Below are 26,778 nucleotides of genomic sequence, written 5' to 3'. Positions count from 1 at the left end.
TCACCTGGAAGCAGTATTTCGATAGAGCGGAAACGAGGCGAGTCATGTAACGTAAAATGGTGTGATCGAGACCGACTCGGTGTCAACAGAGATGTTTTTGGTTTCTGTCTTTGGCTTCTGTGCGACCCTTTCCCGCCCATCAGCCGCAGGACTGACCAAATTTCGCAGCCTTTATAGCACTTGGAAGCAGCCACACATAAGTATGCTGCCTTTGCATTACACGATTAGTATGTTATTTGGGGACCGCGCAAGAAAATGCTTTGCACGTTTGACTAGTAATCTAAGCTTTTTTTTTTTGTAATCTAAGACTTTTGTTGCTGCTACTCTTCATCCTGTTAATTTTGTCTTGGTGCTAGAAAGAGGGCGCCCAGCAATAAAACAATCGTTCTTTTATCGTTGCTTTAAAAGATGACACCATATTGGTAAAATAACCCAATAATAATAATATTTTAAACGCCTGTATCTGGACGTCAAACTGCCCAGCAATTATAGTCGGCCGGTAATTTTATAATGTCTTCCTCTGAAGGGAAACTGCTGCGGATCGGCGAGGAGAAGAAGACCGTGGTGAGTTGGCTGATGTGCTTCAAGGGTGTGCATGCGTTCATCTCGCGAAGGCATCTGACGATATTACTTGGAGGTAAAACCGGAACTTCTCAGACTGATTCATTGTTTTATTTCCAGATTTGTATTGAAGGAAACATTGCCAGCGGGAAGACGACGTGTCTGGAATATTTCAGCAAAACTAGTAACCTGGAGGTGTGTAGGCTGCAGTTAAAATAGTTAAATTTTTCATTTAGTGAGGGGAAAAATAACATCTAAGGAGGCGAAAAGCCTGAACCCGATGAAACATACTTGTACGGTTGTTTTGTACGTATATTTCACGCCCTGATTAGGAGTTTAGTCGTTTCGGTTTTTTTTTTCCAGGTAAACACTGAACCTGTTTCTAGATGGAGGAATGTAAAAGGACATAATCCATTGGTATGTAATGTCCATGATGAATGCATCAGGAATGAATTTCCTCATCCACCTGGCATATGATTTTGATGTTATCCTGTTTGACGGGCATGAAAACCCTCTCCAATATTTATTCATACTGTCATTTCAACCATTTCAGGCTGTGCATATCTAAGTCTCCCTGTATTTATTTTGCTTTTCGTGATTTACAATGTGGCATGGTGGTGCAGTGATTAGCATTTGTTGCTTTACACCTCTGGGACCAGGGTTCGAGTCTGTGCCGCATTTCTGTGCGTGGAGTTTGCATGTTTCCCCCTGTGTTGTCGTGGGGCTTCCTCCGCGTATTCTGGTTTCCTCCCACAGACCAAAAGCATGCTGAGGTGAGCTGCACTCACCAAATTGCCCATAGGTGCGAAGGTGTGTGTGCCCTGCGATAGTTTGGTGCCCCATCTTGGGTTATTCCCGCAATAGGCTCCGGCCCCCCGAGACCCTGCATAGGACGAGCAGGTATAGAAAATGGATGGATAGATTATGATTTAAAATGATGTATTGGTGTTGTGTGGCTCTTCATGCAGGCTTTGATGTACCAAGATCCGATGAGATGGGGCATCACCTTGCAGACTTACGTTCAGCTCACCATGCTGGAGCAACACCTTTCTGCTGTGGTGTGTACCCTGTGTGCTCCCTAATTTAGAGTCTTCTATCTTTATATGACGTTCACCCTCATTTTTAAACTGCTGTTTATTTCCCCCCCCCTAGTCTGCTCCCATGAAAATGATGGAGAGGTCCATCTATAGCGCCAAATACATCTTCGTGGAAAATCTCTACAGAAGGTACTGCGCTGAATATGATTACTGGCCACTGCCTTAGCGTTGGGTACTAATGGGCATGAATGTCCACAGCCAACCCAAAAAAATGTCCCAGAAAATAACCGGTTTTGGTTACCTTTCTCAGTAGGCAGAAAACGTTTCGCGTATGTGTTTCAGTGGGAAGATGCCACAGGTGGACTTTGCTGTTCTGACTGAGTGGTTTGACTGGATCACAAAAAATATCTACATTCCAGTGGATCTTATTGGTAAGCACTGCAGTGACGCAATGCTAAAAACATGGTGGTGTCCTTGATTTGTAAGTAATAAATGGGCGAGTAGATTAAATTTATTGTAGGAATTATTTTTGTACCTCATTTATTTAATGACACCTTTTTGCTTGTGTCTCCATATTTATGCATCACAAAATTGCCGATATATTTTGTCTAATATCACGAGTTCTGGGTGGGGAACTTGCCAGTGCTTATTAGCCGAATAACATTACGTCAGTTTTATTAAACGTTGATCTGGCCAGATTTATTAATGAATTATAAACAGCGGCTCGTATAAATAAAATATAAATAAAAGGCTGTGTCCCCCCTTTTGATCACAAACGATCCCCCAATAACTAATTTACAATATGACTTGTTCATCCTCCATTGTTTTTGGGTGGCAGTGTAGTTTCACATGAAATTACGTGTGAAGATTTTGCCTGAAAACTGCTTGCTTCATCGCTAATTTAGAATAAAGGTTGCAGTTCATGTGGTGCGGTGGGAAAGCGATACGCGAAAGAGGTCAGGAACTACAAAAAGTTCCTGGTTGAGACAAACAGTTTTGGAACTTTGATGTGAAGGTGCCCAATTACTTTGAAGAATACATGTATTGAAGGTTTATATTGTTGCTTTGCAGTCAAGTAGGTTTATGTAATAATTTCTTCTTTCTAATTAAGCAGCACCCTTCAATGAAATGTGTGTGGAATCTCCTGCATAAATTTAACTGGCAAGACAGCAAATTTAAATATTCCACAGTGCATTAGACTCCTTCCTATTTTTAACCAAGCAGGGTAAATTTTGTGTTCTCCCAGTTTACCTGCAGACTTCTCCACAGACGTGTTTAGAAAGGATAAAACAGAGATGCAGAGAAGAGGAGAAAGTGATTCCTTTGGTAAGAGACAAACATTTACTTCTTCTGTCTGTGTTAAAAGGATAACTGTGTGATTCTTGTATTTTCCCCCTTTGTCACACTTTTAGGAGTATTTAGAGGCAATTCATCAATTGTATGAAGACTGGTTGATTAACCAAACATTGTTCCCTGTTCCTGCCCCTGTTCTTGTAAGTGATCCTGTATTTCTAAGCCATTTCCTTTGCTTATTAATCCCTAAGTCGTCACAGTTCCCCATTGTCTCAATTAATGGATTTAGTGCAGGGGTCTCCAACTCCGGTCCTGGAGAGCTACCGTCCAGTAGGTTTTCTATCCTACCCGGCTTCTGATGAGCCACAGCTGTTCTCAGGTAAATACCAGGAACAGGTGTGGCTCATCAGAAGCCAAGTGGGACAGAAAACCTACTGGATAGTAGCTCTCCAGGACCGGAGTTGGAGACCCCTGATTTAGTGGTTAGTGAGTTTTAACCTGCTTGTAATTTCACCACATTGATTACCCTAGTAAAACTGTCTAATCTTTACTTTCAAAATATCTGTGTTGAACCACAGCGGGTTTAGGGTGCTGTGCCTATGATTGGAAGATCATCGGTTCAGGTGACTTCACTGTTGGGTCCTTGAAGGCCTTTAACCTCCAGTTGCTCCAGGGTTAGGGTGACCCTACTTTCTGACTTGTGTCCCCCTTTGGATAAAAACGGCCACTAAATAAAATGTAAAGTTAAAAAAAACATGATCTGATGCACATCCATTGTGTCTTGCCAGGTGATTCCTGCAGATCACAATCTTCAGAAGATGCTTCATCAGTATGAAGAGAACAGAGAAAAGATTTTAATTGATAGCAAATGACTGTCAACAGGGAAACTCTGCAGATTTTGTCTCTCCCTGTTTCCCCTGCCTGCCCCTCCCTATGACTGAATGCTCGCTTTTGTTGGCATCCTAGCGATTGCTGTCTTTTGGGCATCCCAGTCATGCTGTCGTAAGTGTGCTTTCACCACGGAGGGCATTTCCTTATGCCATGACACGTTTCCTGCTGAAAGCAAAGAGGTGGTCCATCCTTTTTTTTTTTTTTTTTTTAAGTTTTGCCTTTTTTGCTCTACCAGTCTTACTCATTCTGTAAAAATTACTTCAGTTAATTCCCCTCCTGTTTTTACAATAATTCACTAACACTGGTGCTTACTCAGAAACTGGTCCCGTTAGACAAGACTGTTGACTAATTAGTGTACATTCCATATTTACTGTACAAATTAGAGCTTAAACATATTCCAAGGGGACTAAAATGGGCATTTCACCCTTTTCATTCTGCTAGCCAGTTTGTTGTAGAAATGTTGTCAAACGTCTACATTACAATTTCATGAACTGACTGGGTCCCTGTGCCAACTGGGTTCATTCAAGAAACTGCTGAAATTTAGAAGTTCAATTAGTAGTGACGTAATTAACAGCTGTTACGACATGTTATACGATGAGATGGTGGGGAATACTGGAAATATGTGATTGCAGCTCCCATACTAAACTAATACTGATTAATGGGATTTTGGAGAATCGTGACGGTATTGGAGCTGTTAGCAGCCGCGAGTTAGGGCCCGTGATTGGGTCGTCAGTTCAAATCTGGTGGTTGGCAGGGTGATGTCGCCGTTGGGCCCTTGAGCAAGGCCCTTAACCCCCAATAGGTCCAAGGACTGGCAAGCACAGCTTTCTCAACTATACGTCACATTGGATAAAAGCGTCTGCTCAATAAAGTAATGAGGAGATTTCAGCCACAAGGAAGGGTTTGGAAGAAGGATGCCCACAAACACAGTGTTGAAGCAGCAAAGCTGAACAGGCCCCACTCCCAAGAGTAATACTGGCAATTTGTTTCTGCTGCTATAGGCACACTGAGGAATAGGACTTAAAACAAAGTTTCACAGTAACGATGTTGTCCTTGTAGTGGTTACTTAAACTGTGTAGTACATAGCACAGTAACACTGCTGCAGTATAAACATTTAATTAAAAACAAATCCTTCCCCTGAGAAATAATAAAAGCCTTCTCTGGGGAAAAAAATGTATGACATTTGGGAATTCATACTTTCTTCCTGTACATCGTCACCGACACAAGGCAATTCTTCATCCTCTTTTAGTTCAATTTCATGACCAATCAGTGCCGTGGCACAATGTTGGTAACATATAAATTGCCCGATGAATCACATAAAATTACCCCTTCACTTTTAAAGCAACAGGTTGCTGAATTACCATTTTTAAGATCTGCAGTGTGTGTGTATTAGCTTTTGCTAAGTCCTCTTACTTGGTCAGCTAAAACATATGGACGATGAACCTCACCTGGTAACCTCAATAACTGAACAGTGATAACGAGATTTAGGGGCTATGTGCTTCACGAGGACAGTTCACCACCCCCCATTGTAAATCCAACGTGGGGGTGGTCACCCTTGGCTCTTTGAGAAGGCACTGCTCGGCCGGTCGTCCTTCCTGTCGTTCTCCACCAGCACGTACGTTTGTAGCAGCTCATCCTCAGACCGTGAGCGGGCGGCCCCACTGGCCTGGAGACACTGTGGGCAGGAGTTGAGTTCTCCCGAGGACTCTGCCCTGCAGTCTAGCGTGGGGGTCTGTGAACCCAGTGGACTGGAGCTCGGTGGAATATAAAATGACTGTGGAGGCTCCTTAATACTATCTTGTGAGTTAGTGCAGCTGCTACAGTTAGGGATGTTGCAGATGGATAGCAGGGAGGGGTTGCACAGTATAGCCTGGGTTCGGATGATAGCGGAGCCGAGGGGCAGCATTTTACCCATCTCTTCCGGGTGGGATGTCTCTTCGATGGGGTACTTAAGGTTCTCATCTGCACAACGATCTTTCATTTTCAAGTTTCCCATCTTCTCAGCCAGGTCTGACATCATACAGTCTTCGCAGTCACGCGGTCTCTCGCCCGACCTCGCCTGTTGGAAACTGAAGGCTGCCGGCTGCATTTCCGAGACATTGGCGTCGGCGTCTTTCGCGGCAGTGTCCGCGGGAGGCTTCGGCGCGGCTTCGTCGTGCTTTGCCGGTGGCTGGGGGGCGCCGTCAGCAGGGCGCCGCAGCTCCGCCATTGCGGTCATCGAGGGCGGGCCGCTCATGCTGTCAGGGTCCAGGAAAGCCTGCCCTGCGCCCTCCGGTGGCCTCGTTTCCGCAAAGTGTCTGTGCTGATCTGCGAGAAGCATCTGAGATTTGCTGAAAATAGGCTGCTGCCGTATGGTGAGGTCGGGGTAATTCGCCTGCATCTCCAAGATAGACTGATCGTCGCTGAAATGTGTTGTCGGGGAAGGTTCCACGATGTTGGGGCCTGGTCTTTCTGGTACGAGTGGGCGTCCATCAAGCAAAGAGGTCCCCGGGTCCACCAGAGACCTAGCCTGGTCTGAAGACGGGTCAGAGACATCTGCCTCGAGTGACAAATTCACTCCCCCAGGCCTGTCTCCTGTACATGTGGCCATATTTCCCTGGTTGAGAAGGGCTGACGATCTCCCCTTAAGGACTTCAACAAATTCAGACTGTGACCTTTGACCCATGACCTCTAAGAGATACTCGCATTCCTGTCTGGCCAGGAACACTTCAAATCCCACTCTCATGGCTTTCCCGGGGTCGGCGTCCTTGCTCAACCTGTATTCTGTGTCGCTCTCCTGATGATATCCGATACTTTCAAGTATATTATTGGCAACGTGGTCTGGCAGTACTGCCTGTACATAGTACACGAAGGGACCTGTAAACGTCTGTTAGAAAGAAAGAGCCGTTTTAACTCCTCTATGCAGAGGAACTGGTGCTATTGATAACTGGCACACTGAGATATCTGATAGCTTAAGAGCCAGTTTCCCCCCTTCAGGCAGCATAACAACTCACACAGTAAAATATAAAGGGAAGGAAATGTAACATCTATATGAACTTGCCATATCCTGCCGAGTTTAAACATAAAAAAACATACTATAACCAATAAATTTGCCATCACAAATAAGCTATAGGGGATATAATACAAAGCATGACAGGTGTAATAATTGTATTTATTCATGCGTAAAGACATGTCCGAAATTATTTGGCTTTACTTCTACCTTAAGCGTCCTGATCTCCTTCTTCCAGGGGAACAGGAAGGCGTTGACACAGTAGGTCTCCAGCAGCTCCGCGGCTTTGGCCAGCCCGCACAGGGCGCGCCGGGGGTCCTGGTCGCACTGCTTCAGACATTCCCGCAGCACCGAGTAGAAATCGAAGGTGGTGAAGCGCTTCTCGGCAGCGCTTTCGGACAACAGGCGCCGCGCCTTGTCCGCCACCGGCGTGTCACCACACAGCTTGGCGTCGCCGAGCGGCCAGGCGGCCTCGTAATATGTCACATATTCGCCGAACGCGTCCCGCCGCTCCTCGGACATCTCCGCGCCGGCGTTCCTCATCGTCATCATCATCATCATTATCATCACCGCCGCCAGCCGGCCGAATGAAGGTTTTCGGGACGCGATCGCACGGATATCAGGAAACGCGGAAGCGACGCAAGCGGCCGCCGCAGGGACCCCCCCCCCCCCAAAAAAAGTCCCGCCGGTGCTTTTCGGAGCTGCGCTGCCGGTTATGTTTTACGGGCCTTTCGACGCGAACGAAGCTACCGAGGCGCCGGACGGACACGGCATGACAGCGCACAGGTGGCGGAGAAGGGGAAAGTGAAAGGGCATGAGCCTCCTCGCACAGAGGAAGTCGTCGGGTTACGACTGAAACAACCTAGAGCTACTGTAAAAAACTGCAAATCCGTGGCATTAATGAACACGTAACGGTACCATACTTTGGCAAAAATCTGCACAAATGATTCTACTTAATAATGTCATTAAACCATGTAACATGGTCGATAGTACACACTTCCAAAACAAAGCCTAGCCATCTGGGTTTCTTTTAAATGCCCTGACACAGTATTGGTACTTTACTGGCCCCTAGTGCCATTCAGGTGTAATTACAGCTTACAACTTTACCTACTGAACTGTGGGGGAGTCTAATGTCCATTCCCATCTTACCGGCAGATGGCGCTGCGATGATGGAAAAACCCATCTAGCCCCAAGGTAAAGCTGATGGTCATCATTGATTGAGTCGTTTCATTTACTAAATGTAACATTTTATTTCATTGTTAAATCAATGTTCACATGTAGGAATACAAGTTAAAAAACGACAATGGTCCGTCTAAGGGTAAGAAAAGTGTTCCCATGATTCGTGTAATTCAGAAGCATATTCTTGTGCTGAAAATGCCAGTTTACACAACACAGAAAATGGTTTTGTTGCTTTTCTTGGATGCTGTGTTTGTTTCAAACCCAAGTTGATAAACACGTACACTGCTGTTCCTTACCTGTATCGATTTCGTTTTAACATCACCTAGGGTAGCCATATATTTTGCTTTGCAGTAAAGATGCCACAGGGGGCAAGACTGAAAGAGAGACGTCAAAACAACGTAAATACGCACACAGAAAGTATTCTGATAATAGAAAGCAAATGGCAGCATGAAACAAAGCGATATCCCAGACATTTCAGGCATTTTTAGATCCCAAAACAGAGGACAAGTCCTAACATCACCCCTAGTCGCGGGCCTTATTGAAGACAGCATTGCGATACAAGGTGCCAACCTTCAAAATCGTTATTTATTTTGCTGCATTGTCACGTGTGATTTTAAATGTTGGTACAGTACATATTCCGTACTGGTATAAATATTTCATATTCAAAGCCTTTTCATACGAAAGCCAAATGCACTCAAGGTAACACTTGCATTCAATGTTAATACTGCACAAAGAAATGGTTCTTTACGGGAAACTAGCTGGAATTTTACACACATTAACTGCTTCTGTCAGCTGACACCAAGATAAGCGCAGTAGTCTCCTGTATATGCTCACACTGAACCAGACTAATCATTAACTTTTGCACACCAGCTGAGTCAGTCCTTCCCGCATGTCAGGTAACATTCCAGAAAGTGCCCTTTCCTCATTCCTACTCATCGGATTTATTGCTTAAATATGTACTGATCAACAATATCAATGTGGACAACTCTGGCAAAGCAACCATATACTTTGCTCCCACAAATAGTTTTTCAGTCTTGTACCATTAGATAGCCTGTCGTTCTGCTCCCCTCACTCAGTGACGAATGGCATTGGTGTTTACTAACAGTCCATTTTCCCTGACACAATTACTGTATAAGATTAAGTTTGGGAAGAAAATTGGATTAAAACAAAGCCTGACTTGCAATCAGTGGATTTTAGGTTGAAGTACAGGGGCGGGTTAGCTTACCTGGGGACCCTAGGCCAGGGGTGGCCAATTTTATCCCGAAGGGGCCGTTGTGTATGCAGGTTTTTGCGGCAACTCCATAATTAGATTTCTAATTAAAAACCTGATTGGCTGAAGTGTTCTCACACCTGGGTTTGAACAGCTGACCTAAAAACCTGCATACACACTGGGCCTTTGTGGATAAGATTGGCCACCCCTGTCGTAAAGGGACACCAGCATGTGGACATTCAACAAATCACTTCTAGAGCCAGGACCTGGTCCCAGGGCTGCCAGTTTTGGTCTCCTGACTGGAGTGAGATTATCAATTGGAGACAAGTCTGAACGCACATGCCCTCACATTTACATATATACAGTTTTGTTACCTTGTAAGTAGCCTGTAGGGTTTGCAAACTACCCCAACACTTTTGATGTAGCTAATTTTGGGTTTATAATGGAATAATATACGTTTGAGGATTCCTTGCGTGAGTGTGAGAGTCTGAAAGAGTGAGTGTCACGCCAGAAGCGTGACCGTTGGCAACACTGTGGTCCTGATGTTTGCTGGGGCCCCGTGTTATACCCTTGGATGGGCTATGCCTTAATCCACCCCTGCACAGGTACCTTTCATGCAGTTTAACATGATTATAACTGAAAGTGTACTGTAAGACTGCTTTTGATAAAATGATCTTTTGGGTTTCTGGTACTGGACTGTGTGGTTAAACACAAACATTCAGTTACAGTGCCCTGGTCTGTTGTAGTTAATCTTTATTAGTTGCAAAAGGTCACAACGTGTGTGTTTATCATCCAGTCTGTAAAAGAGAATGAGGATAAATTCTCATGTGATCACACCTGGTTAAACAGACCGACGGAAAATTAGAATAATACATTCAAATTTAAAGGCATATTACGCTACATTTATTATCGTATTCTGAGTATTGACACCATAACCTCTTGGGTACTAGCTTGCGTACAGAGACAGGTTTCTCTAAAAGACATGCGACCACAATGTCACGTTGACAACTATGACCCCTCTCACTGAACACCATGGGTACTTCTGCAGACTACAATTACCACACACCTTGAACACAATGGCTGCGGCAGCGAGGACCTCTCGCTCCTACTAAAGAAGCCCATCCCCCCGTGCTCGGACCATCCGCCAAATCATTTGTTGGTTCTGAAGCGGTAGACTGGAAGGGAACACAGTTCCTGGATTTATTGACCTTAGGTTGCAGTAGACAGGACTCCATATTCTAATCATCATTAAAGACCTAATTTCCCGAAAGCACTGGCTCTAGATGCAATTAGCTCCAATAATGGACGTCAGACTCTGGGCAGAGAGGCTAATTGGCGGGGGTGCATCAGCACAGACCATCTGTTCTGTCTCATTTGTGTTATTCCATGGCACTGGCGACCTGGGAGGGTGTGGCCCAGCATTGGCATCCTCACCAAACGCATTAAATATGGCTGCGTTCATATGGCAGATCAGGGACAAAAAAATAAATATATAAAAAAAAAATCCATGCAAGCCTTTTTTTTAATTTTTTTTTAAAAGATACATTTACAAGAAAGAAATTTTTTCTCACTTAAAAAAAAGATTATTTTTTTTGTTTATGTTCTAGGTACATTCTGTGGCCAGTTTATTAAGTACACCTGCTTGTTAATGCGAACAGCCTGCACCTCCAAACAGTAAATCAGTTAACTGACTAATAAGCTAAATTTAACTGAATGTTGAATGTGGTGGTGTTACTGTTTCTGCACATGGAGGTTTCAGATTCTCAGAATCAGCCACATTCTTGGGATTTCCACACGGTATGGTGTAATAAACAAAACCACCCAATCAATTCTGTAGCCAAAACAACTTAATGAGTTATTGAGAGAGGTCAGAGGAGAATGGCCAGATTTGCTAAATCTAACAGGAAGACCAAAAGGTGCAAAAATAACAGCTCATTGCAACAGTGGTCTGTTGAACTTGAAATGGCTCGTAGGCAAAAGTGGATCCTACCCAGTACCACATTGGTGTGCTTAATAATGTGGCCACTGAGTGTAACTTTGGTATATTTATATACCTGATATAACTGGAAAAGAAAGCAAGTGATTTATTATTCAGAGGATGAGAGAGGATGGAGGGACTCAAGCATAAAACATAGATGTGATTCAGGACCAGTGAAGATATCATGACTTGTTATTACCACAGATCATGATGCAGGACAGACGCAGAATCGCTCTTGGGGTGTGTTGGGGATTCCTTTGACTTCACTGTAAGTTAGGAAGTGTGTCCATGGTGCCACTGGCCCAAGTCGGCACTGTGCAATGTCTTAACAAGATGTTTTAGATAAATCTAGTGTGATCCAAATTATAGCCTAACATAGACTCTCTTTTTGGTCCATCTTTTTCCAGTTTAGTATGAGACACCCCCTTGGGTTCCTTTAAGAATGTGATGTCTTGCTCCTGGTTGCTTTGGTGCTAAGTGGGGACTTGCACTGACGTAACAGATAACAGAGATGGCTCAAAATCCTGATGCTTATAATATCAAATATGGTGAACTCTTATTATGTTTCTGAGAACACTTTTGCATGTAAACTCCAGTGAACACATACAGTTGTGTGTTTCTGTTAATACATAGTGTCACTTTTTCGAAACAAAGGATGTATCTTGGATTCTTAATGCAATCGTCTTGGAGTGACTATGCAAACTGTCTGCATTATTTCATAACCTACCTGTAAAATATAAGACCCAATACTGTCATCAAGAAACAGTTATTGTTAAAGGTTTTTTTGTGACAAACTGACAATAAATTAACCACGGTAAACACAGTTATAACTATATTTTCACATTACAAACCCAGATTTTAAAAACATTTCCAAAAGCCTCAATTTAATGTTGAGTAGCGATTTAAATATAATCAATAACCTGCAAGTCTGGCTATAATTATGACTTATTTTTATGAAAAACAATCACAAGGTCATTTTAAGAAGGGAAAGGGAATAATGTTGCATATATACTAAATAACAGTGAGTTACATGAACTCTTTGTTCGGAATGAGAGGATTCTTCGCCCTGATTGTGAGCAACTGCTGTTATTTACTTGGTCTAAAGGTTCTCATACCACTACAGAACTGCATCATTGCCACCATGCTCTTGAATGTCAAGGTCTATGAAATGAGTCTGGTCATGGTCATTGGCCGCTTACTGTCCAGTGAAAGAATGCTTAGGAGAAATGGGAGGTACTGAGAATGGTGACATTTCTTAGGATTCATTTTCACTCATTTTTCCAGAAGGCCAGTATGGAGATCTGCCTGGGTGTTGGCGAGATCTCCTAACTGTATAATTAGTATGAGCCTGCTACTCTGTTCAGAAGTTTTAACAGTCTGCATTTTATAGGCATCATTTTCTGAGAAGGTTAATATTGGCGAATGGAATCCTCCATTTCATGTTAGCTCTGAATACAAAAAAGCTATTCAACCCTGGACATGTTATAGAAATACGAAGGATGTTAAGTGACTCATCAGGAAGCATACAGGAAATCCAGCATGCTAGGAAAGAGCAAAGATCAGGACTGTGCTAAACGGTATAATAAATAAAGAGTAAACAAATAATAATACTCTTGCATATCAAACCAAATTCATGATTTTGGTCTTGATTCCTCATGGGCAGTAGAATTTTATACCTCCTTGTGTACTTTGGTGTGTGTAACACGTAAAATGGTGGTCTTCGTTGACAAAGCCTTGCGATTCACTTGCGTGTTGTCTGTCGTGCTTTGGAGAAGCCAGGCTAATGCAATCGGCAAAGCACATGAATCTAACATTAATCACAGTCATCAATAGTGTCTCCTGAACAATAAACCGTTCGCACAATTGTCTGCTTCCTAGACAGCAAGAGCAATGACCTCCATTAAAACTCTCTGGAGAGATACTTCCATCTTTGCATGTCACGAACCTGAAAACATGACCGTAGGAAGAGCAGGGAAGAGAATCTGGGTCCTGATTTATTTTTCAAAGGCTCTCTCTCTAAACTAGGAGCCATTCCGGTGTCACAATGCTTTTCAGGTTTAGGTAAATGTCTCTTACTATCTTACTATCCCTGGTTCCTTCATCCAGTTAGGAAAGAAATAAGAAAATAAAATGTTGAAATGACTGAAAAGTTATTCTCCTGTTTGACTATCGCACATTTACACTGGGCAAGTTACAAACAGACAGAACGACATTTTTATGCTAGTTCCACTGATTTTGTACTAACTTCCTATGATTCTCATGGGCTGTGATATCAATGTTTTCAGTTTTCGTACGTCCTACTTTTTTTTTTCTTTTTAATTCACCAAACTACCACTGTTTATAAAGCCTACTAAACAGACTTCTGAATTGGATAAGCAGTTACAATTATCTGTTTGTGTGTGGGTTGTGTCATGTGTATCTTATCAAAGACAGAGTGTAGAAGACGGTATAAAATGATACGGAGATCACATTAGAAGGCTTCAGTTCCTCGTTAGCCCTGTGTTTGTCATGGCAGTGTCCACTGTGGCAGTTGGTGTCAGAGGCTTCCAAGGACATGTTCGTATGTGTGTGATTTGTTTGTATTTTCGGGGAAGTGGAAGAGAGGAAGTCTCCGTGAAGGCTTCATTTCAGACTAGTACATTTGTGCTGTTCTCTTGGGTCTGCTTCCTTCGGATGACTGGGGTTACTCGAGTGGGGAAAAACAAGCTAAGGGTTAGCTGTTGGAAACACAGGAGGTATTGTGCTTGCCTTGCCCACATCGTAGTGCAGCCTAGAGGATTCCGTGCGGCATGGCTTGCCGAGCCGTGCTGTTCGGCGACGTGTGTTTGGGCAGATCCATGGGGATCAGAGGGATGGGGCGGTTATGTCCGTCGCCTGCGATGGCCTCGTAGGGGGGCGCGGCCTCCGCTGGGAGGGCCGCCAGGGCCACGGAGGCGATCGGTTGCTGTATTGCCCCCTGGGGTCCACTCGAACTTGGGAAGGCCCTGCCGCCCATTGCCCAGGAGGCTGCGTTTGGGAACTCTCCCGCCTCCAGGCAGGAGTGCACCTCCTGCTGCTCCCTCCAACGGCACGGGTCCGTGAGAGAGTACGGAGGTGGGTCGTCGGTGGGAATGTAGATCTGTGTGGCTCCCGGTCCCACACACTCCTCATAGCTGAAATGAGAGGAAAGATGAGGAGAACACAGAACATGTCAACGGTATCGCTCAACAATATCGCTCAACGGTATTACTCTTTGGAATCACACACTATACAGCACCTCCTACAGAGCTATTGGTGTTTCCTGAGCCTTTTTGGACACATCCCCAAATATCTGGACCATAGTACTGAGAAATAATGGTGTTTTGTGGCCTGTAGGCACGACAGTGGACTTGAGCAGCTCATCTAGATTTTAAACTACCTGACTAAGGGAGACTGAATCTGAGAGCAGGTGATTGCAGTGGTGGTATGTTTATGACCACTGGAACTTTGCATTTGTGTGAGGCCTCTGACGTTTGGGGCCCCCTATTGGCCACAAACAGTCACTACACCAAATACTAAATAAACACGTTCCTTATTTAGGAGATGTTGAAGCAGCATGTTCTGCTAACCAGCTAGCTAGTTCTGGTCTTCAGTCTCACTAGCTGTATATTTAGTTTTTGAAACAACACTTGGGAGGCCCTGAAATGAATGGGGGCCCCAGAAATATCAAAGCCGCCCCTGGGTGGTTGCTATGGAAGAACAGGGAGCCAGAATGCGCAGCAGAACTATACATTTGAGATGCCTAACCAAGTTTTAAATGCCTGTGCGCCATCACTGAAAGTCTCTGGTGCAGAGGTCTCCAATTTGGGAGCAGAGGAGAAGCAGCTGGGGGACAGTCAGACCCCGTCAGACTGAGGTGACGAGGATCCCAGGGTGTCTCTGTTGCTCCTGTCACCTCTGGGCCAAATGGTGAGAGATTTAATGAGGAGAGAAGAGTTTTGTGTGCGTCAGCTATAATTAGATTTCCATTAATTGTACACTTCATGTGCGTTTTTAACCTTCCCAGCGAGGGGCTACGAACTTCATTGTACACTGAAAAATGATCTTGTCATTTACCATGTAGACTATTACACGTCGCTTATAAATAACATAAACTGTCATATTTTGGCCCTGCTGAAATTGTTTAATGTCATTTATTCTAAAAGCCTAGAAGGGTATCTGTCACTCCAACCCACTCAGACTTTAATTACAAGGTAATGTCACTGACTGCTGCATAGTTTAAGTGAAATCATTGTGGCAAAAATATGACTGGTGCACTTTTGAGGGGTGCTTTGGCCAATTTGTCTGGCCGAGAGTATGAGGTTGTGGGTGGGGGGATGGATTCAGAGCAGTAGCCTTTCGGTATCGAGGTGCTTAGCTGCCGATTAAGGAGCTGTTCCGTTGTGTTGCCACGGCAGCGAGCCCCTCTGCCACGGAGACAACTGTCTCCGCTCCAGGGTCAGTCTTTGCACCATCTGCTTTTCAGGTTTAATTGGGGGATTTGGTCTCCCTGTCGTCACAAAGTCCACCCCGCTACAGCAAAGTTCTCCGGTCTCAGCACTTTGTAAAAGCCACACATCTGTGTATCTAGGATACGCCATTGTCAGATGACGTTGCATGGAAAATGCATTACAGAGAGTGATATCTCGTTTTGGGGCAGGAGGCAGACTGACTTTCCTGTAGCACTGTGTGCAACCTCTGCTTCCCAGGTCTGTTTCGACATGACCTGCCCACAGGAAATGTTAGCTGTACTTTCAGGAAGATGCCCCCTTGTGGCCATCCAGAGAGTTGTACACCTGATCATAAAAAAAAAAAGTTACGCTTTATATTCAGATCCATCCATCCATCCAGTTTCCGCTGCCTATCCGGGGTCGGGTCGCAGGGGCAGCAGACTAAAGGCTGGTTCATACACAGAAACGTTCGTACTTCCCCGCACAAGCACAAGCGTTTCCACTCTGCGTATGCGAACACAGAAACGTTCGTACTTCCCCGCACAAGCGTATCCACTCTGCGTATGCGAACACAGAAACGTTCGGGGGCAGTTCGGGGGCAGTAATGCTGTGAGATCTCGCGAGAGCTGTGCGTAATCCAACATGGCAGCGTCCTACTAAAAAAAAAAAAAACAAAACAAAACTTACTTCGATAGCCAACTTAACCAAGCCAAAATATTAATAATAGTATTTATAGTACTTTATCGGATAAATAAGTTCACTCATTTACATCCTGGACGAAGAAAGCTTGGAAGATTTACAGGATTACGTGGACGAGTGTTACGAACGACTCATCATGAAGAAGAACCAAGCGACTCCGTCCACGAAGAGAACACGCTCGGACTGTACCTCAAACAGCCCCTCAAGTAGCCCTTCATCGCCTGATAAGGAATACGGAGATATCCTAGAGTCCATTAACAACAAACTTTCCAGTTTTGACGCCCGACTGGCACTTGTAGAAATCCTACACAAGGAATTTCAAGCATTACGGGAATCTCTGGAGTACAGTCAACAACAGGTGGAATCGCTAGCATCCGAAAACAAGATTCTCAGAGACTCCGTAACATCCCTCACGGAAGGTATGGCGAAACTCTCCACAGAACATAAGCGCATGAAAGAGTCCCTGCTTGATATTCAAGCAAGAAGTATGCGGGACAATTTAGTGTTCGCCGGAATTCCGGAGCGCGCAGAGGAAGACGCAGAAGCTACCATCAGAAACTTCATGCAACAAGAACTTAAACTTCCTCGGGACACCGTCAGCAACATCACGTTTCATCGGGTCCACCGCATAGGAGGGGTGAGGAAAGAAGCTCAGCGTCCAAGACCTATCGTGGCCAAGTTTGAACATTTCAAGCAAAAGGAACTGGTGAAAAGCCGAGGCAGGGAGCTCAGAGGAACGGACTTCAGCGTCAACGACCAATTTCCCAAAGAAATCCTGGATCGTCGCAGAATCCTGTTCCAGCTCAGGAAAAAATTCATTGCGGAGGGAGCCCGAGCTGTCATCGCGGTAGACAGACTGTATGTTAATGGACAACTATTTCGCGACCAGAACACCACTGCTTGGCTCTACTGAAACCACTTCCGACTAAGGTAACACGCATTTAACAAACTGACTTTAAAGTTTGGCAGTTAATACAGGTTTTTAGCGCACGCCGCACACTAGACGGCTTTGTCTAAAGACTATTAAGGCTGGTTCACTTTATATCCCTTACTGTTCCTCAACCCCCTTGTTTAATGTCTCACTACAGTCGCAGTTGTTGTTGTTGTTGTTATTGTTATGGCCATCATTGTCAATTTGGTTGTTATGTTAATTGTTGCATATCGATATTGACGCTCAAAAATGTTTTATCTGGAAGCAGTCTACCAGATACTATACACCCACACCGACACGTAGGTAGTCACACACTCGCATGCATAGATGCCCACTCAAACATACACGCACCCCCTCATCTTAACATCACACATGTATGCATTCATACACTCACATATACACATGCCCACTCAAGCTCAGACAGATCTCCTCACCTTAATAACACACATGGAGGCATTCACACATTGATATTTGCACACACACTAATCCTGACATATTCAGACTCATTCACACAGAGTCTTTCACATACACACACATCCATCCATTTTAACATTAGATTGCACTCAGGGGGTCTAAGTTAGGACAGCATGAATTCACTACGCTTTGTCACTTGGAACGTGCGTGGTATTGGCTCAATTGCTAAGAGACATAAAATCTTAGAATATCTAACAACATTACAGGCAGACATTGTCCTACTGCAGGAAACTCACTTAGCCAAAACAGGACAGTGTACATTAAATTCACCAGAATTTCCACACGTATACTTAGCTAGTTATAATTCAAAACAGAGAGGTGTAGCAATTTTAATCAACAAAAGAATATGTTTCAACTGTAAAGACACTATCGCAGACCCAGAAGGTAGATTCATAATTATTAAAATTTCAGCATATAACAAAGAGATATGTATTGCCAATATATACGGTCCAAATAGTGATGACTCCTCCTTCTTCCACCACCTTTTTGCTGAAATATCATCGCACTCAGACACAGAACTTATACTGGGAGGGGACTTCAACTTAGTACTTAACCCAGAATCTGACAGACGTAGTACAGCAGCTAGTTACCGTACTTGCCAATCATCTGAAACAGTAAAACAATATATGAATGATTTCGGCCTATGCGATGTCTGGCGTACTTTTCACACCACGCTCAGAGAATACACGTTTTTCTCACCAGTCCATCATTCTTACTCCCGGATAGACTTTTTTCTTACGAGCAATACAGTTATGAAAGATATATCTGACACACAAATTCACCCTATAACAATCAGTGACCACGCACCTGTCACTATGACGGTCACTGTAAAAGTTAGTGCACCACCTTTTAAACGGTGGAGACTGAATACATCATTACTAACGGACTCAGAGTTTCTAGAAGTTATTAAAAAAGAATGGACAACATTTATTGAAACAAATGACCTGCCAGGTATCTCTGCGTGCATTCTCTGGGAGACAGCAAAGGCTGTAATACGAGGCAGAATAATTTCATATTCAGTACATAAAAAAAAGAAAGAAAAAGCACTCGAAACTGAACTAGAACAGAAAATTAAAACTTTGGAATCAGCACATGTTGCCTCCCAAGAAAAACACCTTCTCAATGACCTGAGAAAAAATAGAATTAAATTGCAAGAATTAAGAGACAAAAAAACTCAGTTTTACATACAGAGATTACGCTTGGACAATTTTGAACATAGTAATAAATCAAGTAAATTTTTAGCAAACCAACTAAAACAGAATAAGGAGAAGGCAGCAATCTCTTCAGTTACAGACCCCAATGGGAAGGCAACTCATAGCCTAGGAGAGATAAATAGGATATTTAGGGACTTCTATAAAAAATTATACTCACCTGATATTAATCCAACCAATTCTGAAATAGAAGAGTTCTTAAATAACATCGACCTACCAATATTAAATAATGAACAAATAACGGCATTAGAGTTACCTCTCTCAATAGTGGAACTTCATGATGCACTACAATGTATGCCTAACGGGAAAGCCCCAGGTCCAGATGGATTTCCAGCAGAATTCTACAAAACATTTTGGCCTCTGCTAGCACCACTCTTCCATAGAATGGTTATAGAAATTAAAGAAACTGGCAGCATCCCTCCAAATATGAATTGTGCAGACATTAACCTGCTCCTCAAACCTGACAAAGATCCTGCTCTCCCCTCTAGCTACCGACCAATATCACTTATAAATGCGGACCTTAAAATCATCAGCAAGGCACTGGCTAGTAGAATTGAAAAAGTGACACCTTATATAATACATCCAGATCAAACGGGTTTCATTAAAGGCAGACAGTCCACTAACAACATGAGGAGACTAATTGGCGTAATAGACTACTGCAACATTCAAAATAAGGAAGCCATAATCATGTCATTGGACGCAGAAAAGGCTTTTGACAGGGTCAACTGGAAATTTCTAATGGCAACCTTACTAAAATTTGGATTTCGTGAGAACTTCGTAACCTGGATTAAAATTTTATACAGTTCACCTAAAGCCTGTGTAAAAACGAATGATCAAATCTCCCCAAGCTTCACTCTCAGAAGGGGCACTAGGCAAGGTTGTCCACTTTCTCCATCACTATTTTCTATATTTATTGAACCATTGGCAGCAGCAATTCGGAATAATAATAATATCAAAGGTATTCAAACAGCAAGTATAACCCATAAAATTAGTCTTTATGCAGATGATGTATTACTTTTTCTTCAAAATACACAGGGTTCCCTCACGGAGACGATAAGACTTATAGATAAATTCTCCTCCATATCAGATTACTCTATTAATTGGAACAAGTCGACTACTCTTCCAATATCTTGTGACTTCCAGTCCAATCCAACTATCCCACTTCAATCTGGGAACATTAGATATCTGGGTATTAACATTTCTGCCAAGCTGTCAGATCTGACGCGATTAAATTATAGTCCGCTGCTTAAAAAGATAGAAGATGACCTTGCACGGTGGAACAATCTACCCACATCACTTCTGGGAAGAGTAGCTACAATCAAAATGATGATCCTACCAAAAATTAACTACATGTTCTCAATGGTTCCGAGTCAACCTCCGCGGACTTGGTTTAAATCATTGGACTCCTTAGTTTCAAAATATCTATGGAAATCCAAACCACCACGAATAAGTTTAAAAACTTTACAGAAATCCAAAAACTGTGGGGGTTTGGAGCTTCCCAATTTCTACAACTACTTTCTTGCCAATAGATTGATATATGTCCTAAAATGGACTACGCAAAATAACTTAGACCTTAACTGGTTGGATATTGAGCAAACTTTCTGTAATGATATTCGAGTCGAGGACCTGCCATTTATCAGTCATATACTTAAACGACATTGCTGTTTTAAGAGCATCAACATCAGCACATCGCTGACAGCCTGGTGGGAATTTCTTAGAATAAACCAAACTTCAGTGGTCCCATGCAAACTGACACCCATCTGGAACAACCCTGACATCCTGTTAAATAAAAAAGTGATAAACTTCCTGGCTTGGCATAATAAAGGAATCAAGCGCCTCGAACATATAATCCAAGACAATTGCATGATATCATTTGACAAAATTACAGAAACTTATAACATTGAGAAAAACAAATACTTAGAATATCTTCAACTTAAATCAATAATACACAATAGATGGTGCCGTAAGCAATTAGATCTGGAGCTTTCACCTAAAATAGCAAACTTCTTAATAACTCCAACTAAAAAACTACTGTCTAGGATTTACGTGCATCTAGCAGAATCTGATACAACGCTCTCACTCCCTACCCACAAATGGGAAAGGGATTTACTTATCAATCAAGACACTAACTTCTGGAGGCAAATTTGCTTGAATACCTTTCGAATGAATCGGAACTCCAACCTGCAGCTTTTACAATACAAAATTTTACACAGAACACACTACACAGGGCAGAGGATGTTCCAGATGGGTATCAGAGATACTGACATATGCCTAACTTGTAAGACGGATGCACCAGATAATTACCTGCATGCTTTCTGGTATTGCACACCGGTCAACGAATTCTGGCAAAGGATTTGTGAAGACTTATCGACACACCTAGGGCATCCCATCCCACCCTCCCCCTCACTCTGCCTGCTTGGGGACCTCACTGACACTAATATGGACATGAATAAATCTTGCATGCTTCTCACAGTACTAACCATTGCTAAGAAAACAATCCTTCTGAACTGGAAGTCAAAAGAGAATTTAAACATAAATCTGTTCAAAAATCTACTCTGGGATTATGTTTCCATGGAGAGGATGTCTGCCTGTAAGAAAAATCAATTGATCGATTTTGAAGACAGTTGGACTCCAATAATGAATTTTTTAACGTAATGTCGTCAGGGGTGGTGGGGCCTTGCCGTCACCGTCCCGGGTTGGGGGCTGGGGGTGGGGGGGCTGGGTTGTTGGGGTCCTCTGGTGTTTCTCTTGGCTGAGGGCGCGTGGTCAGTGTCTCTGGGTGGCCGCTGGCCTGGCCTGGTGGGGGCGGTGCGGGGGGTGGGGGGGGTTCTGCCCCCGCGGGGTGGGTGGCGCGCTGGGGGGGGATCGGGGGGTGGGGCCTCTGGGTTCCGCCTGGGCCGCTGCGCTGGGGTGCGTGGGTTTGGGGGCGTGGGCTCTATCTGCTGGGGCCGCTGCTCCGGCTCCCGGGCGGGTGGTCGCCCGCATGCTGGGGGGCCTGGTCTGCCCGGGCCCGTTGCCTGGTGGGGACGGGTCGTTGTCTGCCGTTGGCGATTCCGGCGCGGGGCCCTCGGGCGCTGTGGGGTGGTTTGGGGGGGGCGGTGGGGGGAGCCTCTGCCTCGCCTGGGGGGGGGCCTGGGGTGGCCGGGGGGCGGGGGTCACCCCGCCTGGCTGGTCCGGCTCCCCGTTTGCCGGGGGGGTCTGGGGTTGTCCCGTCCTTGGCCGCTAGCTGGGGTCTCATCGGGCGTGGTGGGGTGGGTCTCTCCCGGTCTGCGCCTGGGGGGGGGGGGGGCGTTCCCTGCTGCTGGGCTGCCTGTGCCGCCCCTGAACACCTCGGTTGGCCGTCCCTGCCGGCTGTGCGGGGTCAGGGATGGGGACTAATCGGGGCCAGTCGGGGATCTGGCCCCGGTGCCGGGGGGGGCCCACTCCTGGCACGCCCTTATTGCTCCCCTGGGTCCAACACCACATTTCACACAACACTAGGGCCTTGAGGGGCGGTGGGGAGGTGCGCCGAGACACTGCCCCTCAATTTTTACTTACATGTTAGACACCACATGACACTAGGGCTGAGGAGGTGGGTTGAGGCAGGTGGGGCTCTGCCATCTGCCAGCGGTGGGGTGCCCATGCCTCAACTGCTCGCCCACTTTTTGCACCTTAGTCATATACGCAGTCCATATTACATTAGGGCCTTGGGGGTGCGGGGAGGGGGATGGGGGACTCTGCCATCTGCCAGTGGTGGGGCCCTCATACCCGAACTGCACCCACTAATTTTAATGCATAGTAGACATAAACACACAACTCTCTCACACATGTACATGCACACTTCACACCAACATGGGTCAGGGAGGGGATGGGGGCTGAGGGGCCCCCCCTAACTCTCTGTCTCTGGCCCTGTGCTGGTGGGGTGGCCCGCCGGGGGGAAGACCCATCATGGGGGGGTTCGGGTGGCCCTGGCGGGTATGGGCGGCCTCCTCTCTTGGGCCGCGGGCCGGGTGGTGCTTGGCTCTGCTGCGCCGGGGTGGGGCCCTGGCGGGCGGTCCGGGGAATCTTGGGACGCTCTGGGCCCTGCTAGGCGGATTGGGGGGTTCGGTCTGGGCTGGGCGGGGTGTCTGCCGCTTCCCGGTCGCCGCGGGTCCGCTCCCGGGTGGGGGGGGGGGCTCTTTGTATGGGCCCCCCTTGGATCATCCTGCAGTGTTGGGGGGGAGGCGTGCCGGGTCGCTGCGGTGGGCGGCGGCCCGTCCTCCCGGGGGACGGGCTGGGGGGGCTGGGGCTCCCCCGGTGTGTGGGGGGCCGTCCGCCGGGGGGTGGGGGGGGTGGTCCCGGTGGGTGGGGCCCTTCGGCCCTGGACCCGCCTGCCCCGGTGGGTTGGTTGCGGGTGGGGCTGGGGGGCTCGCCGCCCGTCCTCCCTCTGCGGGCCTCCCTGTGCGGGGGTTGGCGCCCCCTTAGTCCCTCGCGGGCTCCCTCTCGGGTTGGGCGGGTGGTTGTCTCTGGGATGCGTGGCTGTGGGCCCTTGTGACGGGGGGGCAGTAGGGTGGCTTCGGTTGCCTGGTTCTCCTGCCTTCGCCTTGGGCCTGGGGGGGGGGGGGGGTGCTGCCGCCTCCCCTGACGGCATTAAATGCCAGCACATCCAATGACAAATCAGGTCACACCTACACTTGCACATGCATACAAGACTGGTTGAGCGATCAATATCATTATTATTATTACTTTTTAGGGTATGTTATAGATTTAGAAATTGAAATATACATATATAACGGTACGATTACGTGTGTGTATGCTACATATATATAATACCGATTTGTATTAATTATTATTAGTATCACTGATGTTGTTATAATTCTTGTTGTTTGATGAGTGTTATGTTTCTTATGGTTGTTTGTATTCTGTATTCCCCTATACTTCATCTTTTTTCCATCCCGCCTACATTATTAGTGTTATTATTTCTGTATACCCTTTTTTTTTTTTTTTTTTTTCTCTCTCCCCCTCTCCCCATGGTGATTGATGTCTGTTATTGTTACGCTGTTGTTTTTGTACCCCCCCTGTTTTTCTCCTTTTCCACGGTACTGGTGAGTTCGGAGCGGCCACAATCTTTACTCTTGAATGTAATGTAAAATAAAGTTGTCCTCCGAAGAGGGGGGGTGGTGGTGGGCAATAAAAAAAAAAAAAAAAAAAAAAAAAAAAAAAAAAAAAAAAAAAAAAAAAGAAACGTTCGTACTTCCCCGCACAAGCGTATCCACTCTGCGTATGCGAACACAGAAACGTTCGTACTTCCCCGCACAAGCGTTTCCACTCTGCGTATGCGTACACAGAAACGTTCGTACTTCCCCGCACAAGCGTTTCCACTCTGCGTATGCGAACACAGAAACGTTCGTACTTCTTCGCACAAGCGTATCCACTCTGCGTATGCGAACACAGAAACGTTTGTACTTCCCCGCACAAGCGTTTCCACTCTGCATATGCGTACACAGAAACGTTCGTACTTCTCCGCACAAGCCATGTACTTTGCACATGCGTGTTGTATTTATATTTTTCTTAATGATAATAATTTTAATTATTATTCTGATATTCCCTGCACACATCCCACAGCAGTGAGGTACACTGAGTGTTTTACAAATTAAGAGAGCCAGATCACAGGGTTTTTGGTCAGCTGGTTGGAGTGAGATTCTCAAGCATTTACATGTATGTAACAGTTTTATCGAATAGTCTGTAGGGCTTGCAAACTACCCCAACGCTCGTCAAAAGCATACATGTTGGTTTTTAAAGTGGACGCTAGTGAATCGATTATGCGCAGTGTTTCCAGAGCTGCGCATACCCCGCTTCAGGGACTGAAATTTGGAGTGCAGCAGGTGTTCATCTGCGGAGGCGTACAATGATGTCAAACTTGTCATAAACGTTTGAGTGGACACATCTGCTAGTAGGCGTGCGGAGAAGTATGAAGCAGCCTTAAGCAGGGATGGCCAGACCTCCCCCTCACCAGCCACCTCCTCGGGCTCCACCTGGAGAATACCAAGGCGTTCCCAGGTCAGCCGAGAGATTTCATCTCTACAGCGTCTCCTGGGTCTGCCCCAGGGCCTCCTCTGGGTTGGACATCCTTCTTTGAATTAATAATAAATATATAATAAAATCTAATGAGTCTGTTATTGTAGTTTTCATGACAAATCACCTTAATCATTACGGAATGGCGAAGTTCATATTCGGCCCTCCGTGCACAATAGTTGCCCAGGCCTATTGTAGGTGGGATTTAACTTATACGCAGAGCAGTAGAGGGTCTGGATACTTTAGGAGCTAACAGATGAGCCTCTGTGAGGAGGAGTAAGCAGATCTGCCCGTGTAATGTTGGCGTGCGGCGGCACACGCCTGCGGTTGGCATCTTGGCATCGCAGTTTTAACACCCCGTGTCTTAATTACAGCAGAGAGGCATGGATGACTGTCACAGCGTGTCATAAGAAAGAGCTCATTGGCGTGTTTTCTACTCTCTCCTAGTGATCGTTCATTCCCTTTACACAAAAACAGTGCAAAATCCAAAAGCATTACTAGATTATTTCATCCAAGACAGCAGGTGATATGATGATTAAAGGTTATGTGTCTAGGTTCAAGACTCAGCATGGTGACTGCTTTTGTACCCTTAATCTGAAATAATATAGATGCTGTATACAATATGTACATATGTACAATATTTTCAAGTCAAAAATACTCTGCATTGGGATGTTTGCTTTTGTTATAAATAATTATTATAACCATCATTGATAACTATTGCCTTGCATTTGTGCTGTTTTTCCCCATTTACCTTTTATTTGAACAGTGCTCCACCAAGGATCAGAACCCACAACCTTCTGGGTATAAACTGCACAGTTTCACACATTTAAAGCTATAAAAGTACGGTGCCTGCTGCTGAACCCATTTTGTGGTTCTGCGAGGGGCCTCCTCTGCATGCTGGCTATGTCTGAGCTGCTATTTACAGACCACTGGAAAGTCATTGTAGTGTTTCTAATAATAGCTGCCGTGTCGCGCACGTGCCTGTGAGTGAATCTGCTGCTTCAGCTCTTGCACCTTTCAGCGACTCCCCTGTGTCGCGTTTGCCTTTGCTAATTTAAATACGGCCAAGGCGTCAGCCTCTTTACCCCAAATGGTTTGTGTCCCCAGTGACACTTCGTAACTCTGCTTTCCCTTCCCGGTGCATATTCAGCACTATCGTTTTTGTTCACTAACATCACCCTGTTGGCGTGAGGACCTCGCCTTCCGAGCATTTTTTTTTTTGTTCAGTAGATAAACTGGAAACAAGCGAAATGGATCCAAACACTGTCCCCCAAAGTTGTGCGTATGCTGAAGTCTACATGATGACTCATGTGCCATTTCCGGATGAACACTGCAAACTTTTGCACCCTACCAAACTTCCTGGTATTAAACATTCCTCCTTAGTCAGGAAAGTAATTGTTGTATTATTATTATATGTTATTTGTTATATTCTGCTGACTGTTAGAATTACTGTGTGATACTTGCACACCCTCATTTCATGGTGCACATGCACAGTGGCAGTGAAGCTGACCTTAACACTGAAGCAAAGGAAGGTGAAGTTGATTTGTATTCAGCTCAGATCAATTAGCCAGCAGTTTGATTTGAGCTTAGCTGAGCTTCTCCACCTTGATCTGTTTTAATGTTGTGTTCTTATGTGTAATACTGAGAGAACACAGTCGAGACTGAGTAAACTCGAGTTGAGTTAACCTTTAGTCTGACACATGCCACAGAAGCTGTCATCTCAAAGGTCTCTGTGAAAAACACAGATAAGCCGACATCGCCTTGGTCTAATTTAGAGATGTTGAAAATGACCTTTGTCCTTTTCTTTATTGTTGGTCCATTTCATACGAACCCGCAAACAAAGT

The 26,778-nt window shown here is 45.1% G+C and overlaps 3 protein-coding genes across 5 annotated transcripts in view; 1 reads left to right on the top strand and 2 right to left on the bottom strand.

Moving 5' to 3' along the window:
• On the top strand, positions 1–4,277 carry tk2 (thymidine kinase 2). Its single transcript, XM_023790826.2, has 10 exons — positions 1–200; positions 527–564; positions 682–756; positions 925–978; positions 1,530–1,619; positions 1,714–1,787; positions 1,941–2,029; positions 2,845–2,924; positions 3,011–3,091; positions 3,680–4,277. Exons 1-10 carry the CDS (start codon positions 92–94, stop codon positions 3,761–3,763), a joined length of 774 nt encoding a protein of 257 aa, XP_023646594.1. The 5' UTR covers positions 1–91; the 3' UTR covers positions 3,764–4,277.
• Positions 4,278–4,882: 605 nt separating this feature from the next.
• On the bottom strand, positions 4,883–7,822 carry LOC111832980 (uncharacterized). The gene is made up of 2 exons (XM_023790821.2): positions 6,982–7,822; positions 4,883–6,648 (listed from the first exon to the last, which is right to left on the bottom strand). The coding sequence occupies exons 1-2, from the start codon at positions 7,336–7,338 to the stop codon at positions 5,332–5,334; spliced, it is 1,674 nt and encodes a 557-aa protein (XP_023646589.1). The 5' UTR covers positions 7,339–7,822; the 3' UTR covers positions 4,883–5,331.
• A 2,074-nt stretch (positions 7,823–9,896) lies between these two features.
• bean1 (brain expressed, associated with NEDD4, 1) overlaps positions 9,897–26,778 on the bottom strand; it is a 45,215-nt gene continuing 28,333 nt past the window's right edge. For all 3 annotated transcript variants that reach the window (XM_023790825.2, XM_023790822.2, XM_023790823.2), the window contains exon 6: positions 9,897–14,290. In XM_023790825.2, the coding sequence (XP_023646593.2) occupies positions 13,909–14,290 (382 nt within the window). In that variant the 3' untranslated portion in view covers positions 9,897–13,908. The remainder of the gene's footprint in view (positions 14,291–26,778) is intronic.

This window comes from Paramormyrops kingsleyae, chromosome 11 (genome assembly GCF_048594095.1).
Source record: "Paramormyrops kingsleyae isolate MSU_618 chromosome 11, PKINGS_0.4, whole genome shotgun sequence".
NCBI lineage: Eukaryota > Metazoa > Chordata > Actinopteri > Osteoglossiformes > Mormyridae > Paramormyrops > Paramormyrops kingsleyae.
This window is presented reverse-complemented; position numbering and strand designations above follow the sequence as displayed.

Coding starts and splice junctions, on each gene's coding strand:
- tk2 (XM_023790826.2), top strand. CDS start 92: ATGTTTTTGGTTTCTGTCTTTGGCTTCTGTGCGACCCTTTCCCGCCCA. Junction 757..924: donor GCAAAACTAGTAACCTGGAG/GTGTGTAGGCTG, acceptor TTTTTTTTCCAG/GTAAACACTGAACCTGTTTC. Junction 2,925..3,010: donor AGGAGAAAGTGATTCCTTTG/GTAAGAGACAAA, acceptor TCACACTTTTAG/GAGTATTTAGAGGCAATTCA.
- LOC111832980 (XM_023790821.2), bottom strand. CDS start 7,338: ATGATAATGATGATGATGATGACGATGAGGAACGCCGGCGCGGAGATG. Junction 6,649..6,981: donor AGGAGATCAGGACGCTTAAG/GTAGAAGTAAAG, acceptor TCTTTCTAACAG/ACGTTTACAGGTCCCTTCGT.